Source organism: Mytilus edulis, chromosome 9, assembly GCF_963676685.1.
Source record: "Mytilus edulis chromosome 9, xbMytEdul2.2, whole genome shotgun sequence".
Taxonomy (NCBI): domain Eukaryota; kingdom Metazoa; phylum Mollusca; class Bivalvia; order Mytilida; family Mytilidae; genus Mytilus; species Mytilus edulis.
The window spans coordinates 7,565,133-7,581,237 of NC_092352.1; the positions used below are offsets into that span (position 1 = coordinate 7,565,133).

The 16,105-nt window shown below is 32.4% G+C and overlaps 1 protein-coding gene across 7 annotated transcripts in view; it reads left to right on the forward strand.

Annotated features, from left to right (window-relative positions):
- The window catches only part of LOC139487557 (cadherin-87A-like), a 51,670-nt gene extending 35,900 nt beyond the window's left edge, over positions 1 to 15,770 (forward strand). For all 7 annotated transcript variants that reach the window (XM_071272442.1, XM_071272438.1, XM_071272443.1 and 4 more), the window contains 8 exons: positions 8,342 to 8,590; positions 9,324 to 9,571; positions 10,170 to 10,258; positions 10,831 to 10,938; positions 11,570 to 11,702; positions 12,723 to 12,873; positions 13,193 to 13,218; positions 13,469 to 15,770. In XM_071272442.1, the coding sequence (XP_071128543.1) occupies positions 8,342 to 8,590; positions 9,324 to 9,571; positions 10,170 to 10,258; positions 10,831 to 10,938; positions 11,570 to 11,702; positions 12,723 to 12,873; positions 13,193 to 13,218; positions 13,469 to 13,774 (1,310 nt within the window). In that variant the 3' untranslated portion in view covers positions 13,775 to 15,770. The remainder of the gene's footprint in view (positions 1 to 8,341; positions 8,591 to 9,323; positions 9,572 to 10,169; positions 10,259 to 10,830; positions 10,939 to 11,569; positions 11,703 to 12,722; positions 12,874 to 13,192; positions 13,219 to 13,468) is intronic.
- Positions 15,771 to 16,105: the final 335 nt, after the last annotated feature.

Genomic DNA, 16,105 nt, shown 5'->3' on the forward strand with positions numbered 1-16,105 from the left:
GCAGCTATAGATCCATACATCTGTTTGTTTGTTCAATTGTCTGTCTTTTATGTCTCATTATAAATGTTGTAGCAGCTATAGATCCATACATCTGTTTGTTTGTTCAGATGTCTGTCTTTTATGTCTCATTATAAATGTTGTAGCAGCTATAGATTCATACATCTGTTTGTTTGTTCAAATGTCTGTCTTTTATGTCTCATTATAAATGTTGCAGCAGCTATAGATTCATACATCTGTTTGTTTGTTCAAATGTCTGTCTTTTATGTCTCATTATATATGTTGCAGCTGAGCTATAGATCCATACATCTGTTTGTTTGTTCAAATGTCTGTCTTTTATGTCTCATTATATATGTTGCAGCTGAGCTATAGATCCATACATCTGTTTGTTTGTTCAAATGTCTGTCTTTTATGTCTCATTATATATGTTGTAGCAGCTATAGATCCATACATCTGTTTGTTTGTTCAAATGTCTGTCTTTTATGTCTCATTATATATGTTGTAGCAGCTATAGATCCATACATCTGTTTGTTTGTTCAGATGTCTGTCTTTTATGTCTCATTATAAATGTTGCAGCAGCTATAGATCCATACATCTGTTTGTTTGTTCAAATGTCTGTCTTTTATGTCTCATTATAAATGTTGTAGCAGCTATAGATCCATACATCTGTTTGTTTGTTCAGATGTCTGTCTTTTATGTCTCATTATAAATGTTGTAGCAGCTATAGATCCATACATCTGTTTGTTTGTTCAATTGTCTGTCTTTTATGTCTCATTATAAATGTTGCAGCAGCTATAGATCCATACATCTGTTTGTTTGTTCAGATGTCTGTCTTTTATGTCTCATTATAAATGTTGCAGCAGCTATAGATCCATACATCTGTTTGTTTGTTCAGATGTCTGTCTTTTATGTCTCATTATAAATGTTGTAGCAGCTATAGATCCATACATCTGTTTGTTTGTTCAGATGTCTGTCTTTTATGTCTCATTATAAATGTTGTAGCAGCTATAGATCCATACATCTGTTTGTTTGTTCAGATGTCTGTCTTTTATGTCTCATTATATATGTTGTAGCAGCTATAGATCCATACATCTGTTTGTTTGTTCAAATGTCTGTCTTTTATGTCTCATTATATATGTTGTAGCAGCTATAGATCCATACATCTGTTTGTTTGTTCAAATGTCTGTCTTTTATGTCTCATTATATATGTTGTAGCAGCTATAGATCCATACATCTGTTTGTTTGTTCAAATGTCTGTCTTTTATGTCTCATTATATATGTTGTAGCAGCTATAGATCCATACATCTGTTTGTTTGTTCAGATGTCTGTCTTTTATGTCTCATTATAAATGTTGCAGCAGCTATAGATCCATACATCTGTTTGTTTGTTCAAATGTCTGTCTTTTATGTCTCATTATAAATGTTGTAGCAGCTATAGATCCATACATCTGTTTGTTTGTTCAGATGTCTGTCTTTTATGTCTCATTATAAATGTTGTAGCAGCTATAGATCCATACATCTGTTTGTTTGTTCAATTGTCTGTCTTTTATGTCTCATTATAAATGTTGCAGCAGCTATAGATCCATACATCTGTTTGTTTGTTCAGATGTCTGTCTTTTATGTCTCATTATAAATGTTGTAGCAGCTATAGATCCATACATCTGTTTGTTTGTTCAGATGTCTGTCTTTTATGTCTCATTATAAATGTTGTAGCAGCTATAGATCCATACATCTGTTTGTTTGTTCAAATGTCTGTCTTTTATGTCTCATTATATATGTTGTAGCAGCTATAGATCCATACATCTGTTTGTTTGTTCAGATGTCTGTCTTTTATGTCTCATTTAAATGTTGCAGCAGCTATAGATCCATACATCTGTTTGTTTGTTCAAATGTCTGTCTTTTATGTCTCATTATAAATGTTGTAGCAGCTATAGATCCATACATCTGTTTGTTTGTTCAGATGTCTGTCTTTTATGTCTCATTATAAATGTTGTAGCAGCTATAGATCCATACATCTGTTTGTTTGTTCAATTGTCTGTCTTTTATGTCTCATTATAAATGTTGCAGCAGCTATAGATCCATACATCTGTTTGTTTGTTCAGATGTCTGTCTTTTATGTCTCATTATAAATGTTGTAGCAGCTATAGATCCATACATCTGTTTGTTTGTTCAGATGTCTGTCTTTTATGTCTCATTATAAATGTTGTAGCAGCTATAGATCCATACATCTGTTTGTTTGTTCAAATGTCTGTCTTTTATGTCTCATTATATATGTTGTAGCAGCTATAGATCCATACATCTGTTTGTTTGTTCAGATGTCTGTCTTTTATGTCTCATTATAAATGTTGCAGCAGCTATAGATCCATACATCTGTTTGTTTGTTCAAATGTCTGTCTTTTATGTCTCATTATAAATGTTGTAGCAGCTATAGATCCATACATCTGTTTGTTTGTTCAGATGTCTGTCTTTTATGTCTCATTATAAATGTTGTAGCAGCTATAGATCCATACATCTGTTTGTTTGTTCAATTGTCTGTCTTTTATGTCTCATTATAAATGTTGCAGCAGCTATAAATCCATACATCTGTTTGTTTGTTCAGATGTCTGTCTTTTATGTCTCATTATAAATGTTGTAGCAGCTATAGATCCATACATCTGTTTGTTTGTTCAGATGTCTGTCTTTTATGTCTCATTATAAATGTTGTAGCAGCTATAGATCCATACATCTGTTTGTTTGTTCAAATGTCTGTCTTTTATGTCTCATTATATATGTTGTAGCAGCTATAGATCCATACATCTGTTTGTTTGTTCAGATGTCTGTCTTTTATGTCTCATTATAAATGTTGCAGCAGCTATAGATCCATACATCTGTTTGTTTGTTCAAATGTCTGTCTTTTATGTCTCATTATAAATGTTGTAGCAGCTATAGATCCATACATCTGTTTGTTTGTTCAGATGTCTGTCTTTTATGTCTCATTATAAATGTTGTAGCAGCTATAGATCCATACATCTGTTTGTTTGTTCAATTGTCTGTCTTTTATGTCTCATTATAAATGTTGCAGCAGCTATAGATCCATACATCTGTTTGTTTGTTCAGATGTCTGTCTTTTATGTCTCATTATAAATGTTGTAGCAGCTATAGATCCATACATCTGTTTGTTTGTTCAGATGTCTGTCTTTTATGTCTCATTATAAATGTTGTAGCAGCTATAGATCCATACATCTGTTTGTTTGTTCAAATGTCTGTCTTTTATGTCTCATTATAAATGTTGCAGCAGCTATAGATCCATACATCTGTTTGTTTGTTCAAATGTCTGTCTTTTATGTCTCATTATAAATGTTGTAGCAGCTATAGATCCATACATCTGTTTGTTTGTTCAATTGTCTGTCTTTTATGTCTCATTATAAATGTTGTAGCAGCTATAGATCCATACATCTGTTTGTTTGTTCAGATGTCTGTCTTTTATGTCTCATTATAAATGTTGTAGCAGCTATAGATTCATACATCTGTTTGTTTGTTCAAATGTCTGTCTTTTATGTCTCATTATAAATGTTGCAGCAGCTATAGATTCATACATCTGTTTGTTTGTTCAAATGTCTGTCTTTTATGTCTCATTATAAATGTTGCAGCAGCTATAGATCCATACATCTGTTTGTTTGTTCAGATGTCTGTCTTTTATGTCTCATTATAAATGTTGCAGCAGCTATAGATCCATACATCTGTTTGTTTGTTCAGATGTCTGTCTTTTATGTCTCATTATAAATGTTGTAGCAGCTATAGATCCATACATCTGTTTGTTTGTTCAGATGTCTGTCTTTTATGTCTCATTATAAATGTTGCAGCAGCTATAGATCCATACATCTGTTTGTTTGTTCAAATGTCTGTCTTTTATGTCTCATTATAAATGTTGCAGCAGCTATAGATCCATACATCTGTTTGTTTGTTCAAATGTCTGTCTTTTATGTCTCATTATAAATGTTGTAGCAGCTATAGATCCATACATCTGTTTGTTTGTTCAATTGTCTGTCTTTTATGTCTCATTATAAATGTTGTAGCAGCTATAGATCCATACATCTGTTTGTTTGTTCAGATGTCTGTCTTTTATGTCTCATTATAAATGTTGTAGCAGCTATAGATCCATACATCTGTTTGTTTGTTCAAATGTCTGTCTTTTATGTCTCATTATAAATGTTGCAGCAGCTATAGATCCATACATCTGTTTGTTTGTTCAAATGTCTGTCTTTTATGTCTCATTATAAATGTTGTAGCAGCTATAGATCCATACATCTGTTTGTTTGTTCAATTGTCTGTCTTTTATGTCTCATTATAAATGTTGTAGCAGCTATAGATCCATACATCTGTTTGTTTGTTCAGATGTCTGTCTTTTATGTCTCATTATAAATGTTGTAGCAGCTATAGATTCATACATCTGTTTGTTTGTTCAAATGTCTGTCTTTTATGTCTCATTATAAATGTTGCAGCAGCTATAGATTCATACATCTGTTTGTTTGTTCAAATGTCTGTCTTTTATGTCTCATTATATATGTTGCAGCTGAGCTATAGATCCATACATCTGTTTGTTTGTTCAAATGTCTGTCTTTTATGTCTCATTATATATGTTGTAGCAGCTATAGATCCATACATCTGTTTGTTTGTTCAAATGTCTGTCTTTTATGTCTCATTATATATGTTGTAGCAGCTATAGATCCATACATCTGTTTGTTTGTTCAGATGTCTGTCTTTTATGTCTCATTATAAATGTTGCAGCAGCTATAGATCCATACATCTGTTTGTTTGTTCAAATGTCTGTCTTTTATGTCTCATTATAAATGTTGTAGCAGCTATAGATCCATACATCTGTTTGTTTGTTCAGATGTCTGTCTTTTATGTCTCATTATAAATGTTGTAGCAGCTATAGATCCATACATCTGTTTGTTTGTTCAATTGTCTGTCTTTTATGTCTCATTATAAATGTTGCAGCAGCTATAGATCCATACATCTGTTTGTTTGTTCAGATGTCTGTCTTTTATGTCTCATTATAAATGTTGCAGCAGCTATAGATCCATACATCTGTTTGTTTGTTCAGATGTCTGTCTTTTATGTCTCATTATAAATGTTGTAGCAGCTATAGATCCATACATCTGTTTGTTTGTTCAGATGTCTGTCTTTTATGTCTCATTATAAATGTTGTAGCAGCTATAGATCCATACATCTGTTTGTTTGTTCAGATGTCTGTCTTTTATGTCTCATTATATATGTTGTAGCAGCTATAGATCCATACATCTGTTTGTTTGTTCAAATGTCTGTCTTTTATGTCTCATTATATATGTTGTAGCAGCTATAGATCCATACATCTGTTTGTTTGTTCAAATGTCTGTCTTTTATGTCTCATTATATATGTTGTAGCAGCTATAGATCCATACATCTGTTTGTTTGTTCAAATGTCTGTCTTTTATGTCTCATTATATATGTTGTAGCAGCTATAGATCCATACATCTGTTTGTTTGTTCAGATGTCTGTCTTTTATGTCTCATTATAAATGTTGCAGCAGCTATAGATCCATACATCTGTTTGTTTGTTCAAATGTCTGTCTTTTATGTCTCATTATAAATGTTGTAGCAGCTATAGATCCATACATCTGTTTGTTTGTTCAGATGTCTGTCTTTTATGTCTCATTATAAATGTTGTAGCAGCTATAGATCCATACATCTGTTTGTTTGTTCAATTGTCTGTCTTTTATGTCTCATTATAAATGTTGCAGCAGCTATAGATCCATACATCTGTTTGTTTGTTCAGATGTCTGTCTTTTATGTCTCATTATAAATGTTGTAGCAGCTATAGATCCATACATCTGTTTGTTTGTTCAGATGTCTGTCTTTTATGTCTCATTATAAATGTTGTAGCAGCTATAGATCCATACATCTGTTTGTTTGTTCAAATGTCTGTCTTTTATGTCTCATTATATATGTTGTAGCAGCTATAGATCCATACATCTGTTTGTTTGTTCAAATGTCTGTCTTTTATGTCTCATTATATATGTTGCAGCAGCTATAGATCCATACATCTGTTTGTTTGTTCAAATGTCTGTCTTTTATGTCTCATTATAAATGTTGCAGCAGCTATAGGTCCATACATCTGTTTGTTTGTTCAAATGTCTGTCTTTTATGTCTCATTATAAATGTTGCAGCAGCTATAGGTCCATACATCTGTTTGTTAGTTCAAATGTCTGTCTTTTATGTCTCATTATAAATGTTGCAGCAGCTATAGATCCATACATCTGTTTGTTTGTTCAAATGTCTGTCTTTTATGTCTCATTATAAATGTTGCAGCAGCTATAGATCCATACATCTGTTTGTTTGTTCAAATGTCTGTCTTTTATGTCTCATTATAAATGTTGTAGCAGCTATAGATCCATACATCTGTTTCTTTGTTCAAATGTCTGTCTTTTATGTCTCATTATATATGTTGCAGCTGAGCTATAGATCCATACATCCTTTTGTTTGTTCAGATGTCTGTCTTTTATGTCTCATTATATATGTTGCAGCAGCTATAGATCCATACATCTGTTTGTTTGTTCAAATGTCTGTCTTTTATGTCTCATTATAAATGTTGCAGCAGCTATAGATCCATACATCTGTTTGTTTGTTCAAATGTCTGTCTTTTATGTCTCATTATATATGTTGCAGCAGCTATAGATCCATACATCTGTTTGTTTGTTCAGATGTCTGTCTTTTATGTCTCATTATAAATGTTGCAGCAGCTATAGGTCCATACATCTGTTTGTTTGTTCAGATGTCTGTCTTTTATGTCTCATTATAAATGTTGCAGCAGCTATAGATTCATACATCTGTTTGTTTGTTCAGATGTCTGTCTTTTATGTCTCATTATAAATGTTGCAGCAGCTATAGGTCCATACATCTGTTTGTTTGTTCAGATGTCTGTCTTTTATGTCTCATTATAAATGTTGCAGCAGCTATAGATTCATACATCTGTTTGTTTGTTCAGATGTCTGTCTTTTATGTCTCATTATAAATGTTGCAGCAGCTATAGATCCATACATCTGTTTGTTTGTTCAAATGTCTGTCTTTTATGTCTCATTATAAATGTTGTAGCAGCTATAGATCCATACATCTGTTTGTTTGTTCAAATGTCTGTCTTTTATGTCTCATTATAAATGTTGCAGCAGCTATAGATCCATACATCTGTTTGTTTGTTCAAATGTCTGTCTTTTATGTCTCATTATAAATGTTGCAGCAGCTATAGATCCATACATCTGTTTGTTTGTTCAGATGTCTGTCTTTTATGTCTCATTATAAATGTTGCAGCAGCTATAGATCCATACATCTGTTTGTTTGTTCAAATGTCTGTCTTTTATGTCTCATTATAAATGTTGTAGCAGCTATAGATCCATACATCTGTTTGTTTGTTCAAATGTCTGTCTTTTATGTCTCATTATAAATGTTGCAGCAGCTATAGATCCATACATCTGTTTGTTTGTTCAAATGTCTGTCTTTTATGTCTCATTATAAATGTTGTAGCAGCTATAGATCCATACATCTGTTTGTTTGTTCAAATGTCTGTCTTTTATGTCTCATTATAAATGTTGCAGCAGCTATAGGTCCATACATCTGTTTGTTTGTTCAAATGTCTGTCTTTTATGTCTCATTATAAATGTTGTAGCAGCTATAGATCCATACATCTGTTTGTTTGTTCAAATGTCTGTCTTTTATGTCTCATTATAAATGTTGCAGCAGCTATAGATCCATACATCTGTTTGTTTTCTTCAAATGTCTGTCTTTTATGTCTCATTATAAATGTTGTAGCAGCTATAGATCCATACATCTGTTTGTTTGTTCAAATGTCTGTCTTTTATGTCTCATTATAAATGTTGCAGCAGCTATAGATCCATACATCTGTTTGTTTGTTCAAATGTCTGTCTTTTATGTCTCATTATAAATGTTGCAGCAGCTATAGATCCATACATCTGTTTGTTTGTTCAAATGTCTGTCTTTTATGTCTCATTATAAATGTTGCAGCAGCTATAGGTCCATACATCTGTTTGTTTGTTCAGATGTCTGTCTTTTATGTCTCATTATAAATGTTGTAGCAACTATAGATCCATACATCTGTTTGTTTGTTCAAATGTCTGTCTTTTATGTCTCATTATAAATGTTGTAGCAGCTATAGATCCATACATCTGTTTGTTTGTTCAGATGTCTGTTTTTACTAAATTTACTATTTTATAAAATTTTATAAATCAGTTATTATCATTGGTGCATCTTAACATTATACCATATTAACCCTCTTTTATTGTACAACATTAAACAACAGGAATTGTTTTACAGGTGGAAATGAGAAAGGGAAATTTTCTCTGGACAAGATGACTGGAGTGATGAAATTAGCGGCTGCTGTGGATAGTGTACAACAGAAACAGTACATCCTAGATGTCCATGCCACAAATAACGTCAGTGACTATACCGTGATTACTAACAGGAGGAAAAGAGCTCTGTCCCCTGATATAGTACAGGTTATCATCAATATCAGGAATACTAACGATGCTCCACCAGAGTTTGAAGAGTCATCTTACACTGGCTGTAAGTGTCTTTAGAATGCACAGTCTACTTCTGCTAAGTTAATCATTGTCTTTCCCTTATTATAATTGGAATAACAGTTGATCTTGGTAAAAAAATTGTTAGACTTTGCAATAGAAATGGTCAAAATTTAGAATTTTTATGCATTCCTCTAAATTAGAAAACATTTATTCCAAATTCCAAATTTGACTGATAAAATTACTCCTTTTTTTGTGCACATTTACTAACAGTGGCGGATCCAGAGGGTGGGGGAAGGGGTGCAGGCTTCCAGGGTTGGAACCCCTCTTTTTTGGGGATGATCAATGCATTTATATGGGGACATGTGGTTGGAACCCCCCCTTTTTAAAATAGCTGGATACGCTCGATCCTGACTGATACAGTCTGTGGTTTAAGGTTTTATTAATGACTAATTTTGTTAACTTTGACAGGTATATCTACAAGAGCCCCTATTGGACAAAGTATTGTTACTGTGTTTGTTTGATTAATGACTTATTAACTTTGACAGGTATATCTACAAGAGCCCCTATTGGACAAAGTATTGTTACTGTGTTTGTTTGATTAATGACTTATTAACTTTGACAGGTATATCTACAAGAGCCCCTATTGGACAAAGTATTGTTACTGTGTTTGTTTGATTAATGACTTATTAACTTTGACAGGTATATCTACAAGAGCCCCTATTGGACAAAGTACTGTTACTGTGTTTGTTTGATTAATGACTTATTAACTTTGATAGGTATATCTACAAGAGCTCCTATTGGACAAAGTATTGTTACTGTGTTTGCAAAAGATCAAGATTCCTCTGGTGGAATCCAATACAGTATAAAATCTGGTAACCGTGACGATGGACTGGAAATAGGAAGTAACACTGGAGTTATCTACAACAGGAAGTTAATGGCTGACTTTATTAGCCGTGGGGTTAACCAATTCAACTTGGTTGTCAGGGCAACAGATAAACAGCTGTCTGATGAGTCTGATGTTTTGGTATGTGTAATTTTAAATTGACAAAAACCTTGTCACACGCTTCAACATTGTGATGCAAGGAAGAAAACATTGTAAAACTTTTATCTGTTTGTTCATTCTAAAGTTGCAGTACTTGAAATCTTACATCCTATTTTCATCAAACTTGGTACTGTGTGTATTCATGTCAAGAACTTGACCCTTTCTCAATGTCAAATCCAGGAAATAAACTTAATGTTTCGAAATGATGAAGTCAAAGAAGTTATTAACAATAGAAGTATTTACACCTCTATGCAAAATGTGCCCACCATTACATAAAGTCACACAGGTTCCATAAAACTTTGACATCACAATTTTAAAAGATGGACATTATTAAAAAGTAATTATTGACTTCAGAAGATTATTCAGAGCAGATCTAAGGTCATTTGGAGAGAAAATTCACCTAAATATCATAAGTGTAAATACATTTAGTCTTGTACCTCTTCTTTTTAAACAGTACATTGTTTGACCTTTTGTTAAATAAAGGACCCTATTCATTTCAACCTTTCAAATCACACAATAGCACTATAGAAAAATAATGGAAATGACATGCCCTAAATGTAATGAATTTGAATATTTTCAGATTTTTGTGACACAAGGAGGTAACGAAGTAGAACTTGTTATAACACAGCCTCCATTAGAAGTCAGACAGTTTGTTGATCAAATTAAAACGTAAGTAAAAATAGATCTAGAGCTACAATACTTATAATAAGGAAAAAACTAGCACTAAGAAAAACAGTTAACAGATCTTAAGAATGAAAGTATTTTCGTCAATTACACTTTAATTGCAAGACACAACAACTAAAGAAAAAGAAGGCGCAGCAATGGCGTGTGAAAACAGTGTATCACATTATTAAATACATGGTCAAATAGTGAGCGTGCAAGTCCCTCATGGGTAGTCAAGGTCTTTAAACCCTCCCTTGTAGTATTAGGTTGAATTAATAGTTTATGTTATCTGGTGTCCTATTCACCAGTTAAATTTATATGGAGTAGACCTAACTTGCAATATAATTAATCTTGCACCTAGGATGAAAAAATGCATTCTGCAGCTGTTAACACTGTGTAATTACATATTTAAAAGAACCTAGTTTTTGGTATGACCTTGCTACATGGGTCACTTGTTTTGTTCAAGATTCAAAACAAAATTGAAAAAAAAAAGCCAATATCATGTAAAAAAAGATTTAATTGATTTTCAATTGACAATATTAACATGGATTAAACTTTGGTGTGTGTTTTTTTTTCAGAACGTTTGAAAGTTTGAAAAATTCCGATGGTAGCTCAGTTTTTAAGTTTGTTTGTATATCTGCTGTTAAAGACCATGTGACATCAGGAGAGCAGCAGGATTCTTACTGGTAAGTCATTGGACAAGGGCAGATAATAGGAGTCATAAAGGGTTCAATTTGGACTGATCAACTGTCAGAAGTTTTAACCAACTGCTGTAGAAAACCACAGTCAAGTTAACAAAGTGCAATGTGATGAAATAAAATATTTTCAATTTATTTTCACTTTGCATAGAGTAAACAAAAACTATTTACATTATGAATTTCTAAGGGGTTAAAAAAAACTTTGGTCAATTGAATGTGGTAAAAGCTATTAAAAGATTAACTCAAGCAAAGAATTTGCCAGCTTTTTAGTCCTCTACTGATGAAGTCGAAAGGGACTTTAGGTTTGCACATTGTCTGTCTGTGATTTTGTGCAGAGTTATTGTCCTTGGACTTTTAAAAACTCACTTAAATCATCAGTTTTCAACACTTTTTTTCGTCATGCTTGAAGATATTGACTAGATACTTGTTAAATAGTTTACACAATGACAAGTTATAAATCAAGTTAGAATTTTGTTCCAATACAATGAATATTTTTAAAAAGTAGGGGACTGTGTATTGCCAAGTAATACTCACAGAATGCTTGTTAATTTCACAATAGATGAAGTGAAACAGGTTATATCTAAATGATGACAATATTTATATTTTCTCATTATAACAGGTCAGATGTGTACCTATCAGCCATTAGCAGTACAAATTATATATATACTGGTGCACAGCTACTTTCAATACTAAATACACAGAAAGCCAGAAACACAGAACCATTTGATCTGCTGTATATTAAATCTTTAGGTGTAAGTGTACTTTAAATACTCAGAATGCTAGATTCGCTAAGTCAGGTGTATCAGTGTGATTTTTTAAGAGTCCAGATTCAAAGATGTCATGTCTTTGATTAATGCATTATCTGTCACAAGTTTTCCTGTAAGATGTGCCCTATCTTATAACCATGGCAAAAACTTTCAAAAGCAGTGATGCAGTTATTTTTGTTCCATTTGAACCTTGTGGGCTACCTTATGTTGATACCACACTGTCACTTTTAACCCTTTCACCGATTGCTGCCCAGAGAGAAGCTACTCTGAGACGATGGCTTCCCAGGCTACTATTACTCAAGTGGGAGATCTTCATAATAAATGTCAATAAAAACTTGTCTGTAGTTATTTGTGTATTAATTTCATTCACTAACACCATGTTCACAGTTTTGTTCATGTTTTGATAATTTTTTCTTCATAAAATATTCAAATTTTCAAATTTTCGGCATTATCTAGGTGAAATTCTCAAAATTCTGCTCCAAGACCCCAAATCGTAATTTTTAAACCCATAACGGCAAAATTTTGAAAAATTTTATGAGGCTGTACAAATTCCGCACACTGAACGATGTCCATTCCAAGTGTTTTGTACATAAAACGACATTTTACGTCAAAAAAGTATACTAGTTTGGCTTCAATTCTTCCATATTCTTTCCAAAAAAATGTTCCGTCATTTCAAATTCTCGTAAATTCCGTAAATTTCGTCTGATTTTGACACGGTTTTCAACAAACGGAAGCGCCATGTTTACACTTTCATCCGGGTATTCATCAAAGAAAGATAACTCATGTTTGCACCGTTTTGAGTGGGAAACATAAAAGATGTATTCCGATCCCGGTAAAATGGGACTCATCGTCAGCTGTCTGAAGCGTGAATCCCGGTAAACCGGGACTCATCGGCGAAAGGGTTAAGGAAATATAGGAGTCTTTTTCGACCTTAGACTGCAAATGACTGCAGTTGATCACTCTAGAATTTTTTTTACGATTAGTAGATTTTGTTTCTATTTATAGGTAGCTGATGATGAACCAACCTATGTTGACGGCACACCTGCCATGGTTGTTATGATAATTGTACTGATTTTATTATTCTTCATCATCATATTTGTAATTGTGGCTTGCTTTTGTATACGCAAAAGTAAACAAAACATGAAGCAAAATTTAAGTAAGTTAGTTAATATGTTAGTTCTTATAAATTGTTAAAACTACTGTAATTTCATAAATTTCTGCAATACTTTTTATTGCCAAAAGAGCAACAGAATAGGTTTCACAAAAATACAAACTGACAATTTAAATTATAAAAGCATTTTTGGTTACGTGTATCAGCATTTGTAGAAATTGTAATAATTTCTCCTGAATATCTGTCTATCCTAACAAAATTCACAATTATATAAAATTGATGGTAAAAATTTTTGATTTAAACTTGTTTATATTTTGTATTCAATTTTTTTCTCATACACAATTGTATTTTATTATATTTGTAGTACAAAAGAGAAATTCAGACAGATTGGTAAGTTAATTTTACATTATAAAAATTTAAATAATTTAAAAATGAGATAACTGCTATAAAGTGATTAGTCTAAAAGTATTCAGCTAAAATAGCTCATTGGAAATATTCGATGCTTAAATATTACTGTCAGAGTTAAATATATGAAATATTTTTGAAGTATCTGAGTAAAAGAGATCAAAACAGGGCATGACATCTGCATTTTATTTCTATTTTTTGTATGTTGACATTAGAATTATTTATCATTGAATAGCAGCAACCAGTGCCACCAATAGTGATAGAGAATTTTGATCCTGTAATGTATGACAACAAAGGATATGTGTCCGAAGATCCCGCAGTTCAATATGCTACTGTTCAAAAAACATTCATTGAAACTCGACCACGAGAACCTGTTCCTCAAGAACAAGTGATAATTGGTCCTGAATCTATCGATGCAGTGATCCGTGACAATGATGACAGTAGTGACAGTAGCCAAGGGAGCACTCCTCCGACTCCACGGAGATTGGTTGAACCAGAAGTTGAAGATTTCCGTATAGAAACAGAAGTTTATGAAGAGTGATTTTAACATTTTTATGTCTCATATATTATGCAATGTTTTTAAACACATAATCAGGTAGCATTGGCCATGTTAACTTGATGAAGAGAAAAAATCCTGTTATTTACATTCTTGCCAGGCTGCTGTCAGTTTGGAATGCTGATGTGCCATTTGGGGAAAATTTTGTTTATTAAAAAGTAATAAATTCCAAATTTATAATGCCAAATAAATAGTAGTTCTTTAACATAAGATATAGTAAAATTTCAAGAACCTCATTACCATAGGACATTTGGCACATATTGTGGATTCATTATTATTTGTTGGATACCAATTTTCGTGGGTTTTCAATAGGCTTTGTATACAGAGTGGCAAAACCATGAAATCAAAAATCCACGAAAATTGATATCCACGAAAATAAATGAATCCACAGTAAATTGAAGTGAACTAGCTTTAATATGCAATTCAAGAAAAAAGCATTCATAATTTATTACTGGGTATGGCAATAAATGACAGCGTATGAAAGTTTATAATAAGAAGTAGAAATTGGTTTGTTTGTTTTTGTATGTTGTTTTTTATATATATTTTGTAGAATATTTATACCCCCGCTTTAAAAAAGGGGGGGGTATACTGTTTTACCTCTGTCTGTCAGTCCGTCCGTCAGTCCGTCCGTCCATCAGTCCATCAGTCCGTCAGTCAGTCCGTCCCATGAAACTTTCGTCACATTTTTCTCAGGAACTACACATCCACCCTTTCTGTAATTTGGTATCAACATTTATATATGTTAGCCATACCGTGTGATGCGTTTTCAGATTCATCACTTGACAACTTCCTGTTTACCGAACACTTGTATGATTTTACACATGATAGCCAAGTTGAAAATTTTCGTCACATTTTTCTCAGCAACTACAATACAAGGATTTCTGAAATTTGGTTTCAGGATTTATATAAGTCAGCTATACCGTGTGATGCGTTTTCAGATTCATCACTCGACAACTTCCTGTTTACCGAACACTTGTATGATTTTACACATGATAGCCAAGTTGAAAATTTTCGTCACATTTTTCTCAGGAACTACAATACAAGGATTTCTGAAATTTGGTTTCAGGATTTATATAAGTCAGCTATACCGTGTGATGCGTTTTCAGATTCATCACTTGACAACTTCCTGTTTACCGAACACTTGCATATTTTTACATTATTAATATTATCCACTTGCGGCGGGGGTATCATCAGTGAGCAGTAGCTCGCAGTTTCACTTGTTTATGACTTGTTTTGTAAACATTTTATGCACAAGACATTCCCAGCTATGAATAGTGCTAAATGTGTAATATGTTTAAGTTGGATGGCATATAACTTAATAGTTGTTATTGTTCCTACTTTCATAAATAACTTCTACTTATAATGCAAACCAAGTGTTGAATGAAGGGAATTTTCACCAAAAAATCTGTAATTGTAGGCAATCATTTGTCATACCCTGGCCTAGTTAAAATTAATGTATATCACCATCAGTTATAACCAGATATCAGTATTTTAAAAGGTTCATGGTGACAACTAAAAAAGAAAACATTAAAACCAATCCAAATCAACCTTTAAAGATTCATGACAACCAACAATCAGTTATGTTGTTTTTATCTTCAAGGGGAGATAATTAATCACTTTGTTTTTAACAATCAGACAGTTAATTTCAGATAATCTACAATTTACGATTTAATCTCAAATATTGGTTAATCTAAAATTTTCACTTTCAATCTTGAGTGTCAGATAATCTTTAATTTATAATTTAAATCTCAAGATAATGTTGATCCAGATTTATATATTTTTATACCAAATTTTGTTTTATTATAAGGAATGACATATCAACTTTAATAATGCATAATAATGTACCTTGATCAGGTAATTGTGATATTTTTTGTTTGGTTGTGATTTATGTGTGTATTTGTAAATCATTTTTATACCCATGTAAATGTACTGTGTAATATATATATTATACACTTATACAAAATAAAGAAATTAGAAATTTTGTGCTTTTGTGATTAGATTTTTAGTTATCCAAACATTCTATATTCCTTTGGAATTTCAACCAAAGGTGAAGAGCTGATTCTTCTATTACTGTATTGGATACCTCAACTACATGTTCTTACAAACAAGGTTACACTGCTGGGTCGTCCAAGTATACTCTTAAAGAAACCAATTTCTAAATAATTGATATCAATTAATCGGCAATCAAAGCCAGGCTTTAACGTTATTGTGAAACTACCTATTCTATGGATGGCATGAATCCAATGTGGATACTTAAATTCCAAAGATCTTTCGAGTACATACAATCTAAGACTTTTCATCTTGCAATAGTAATCA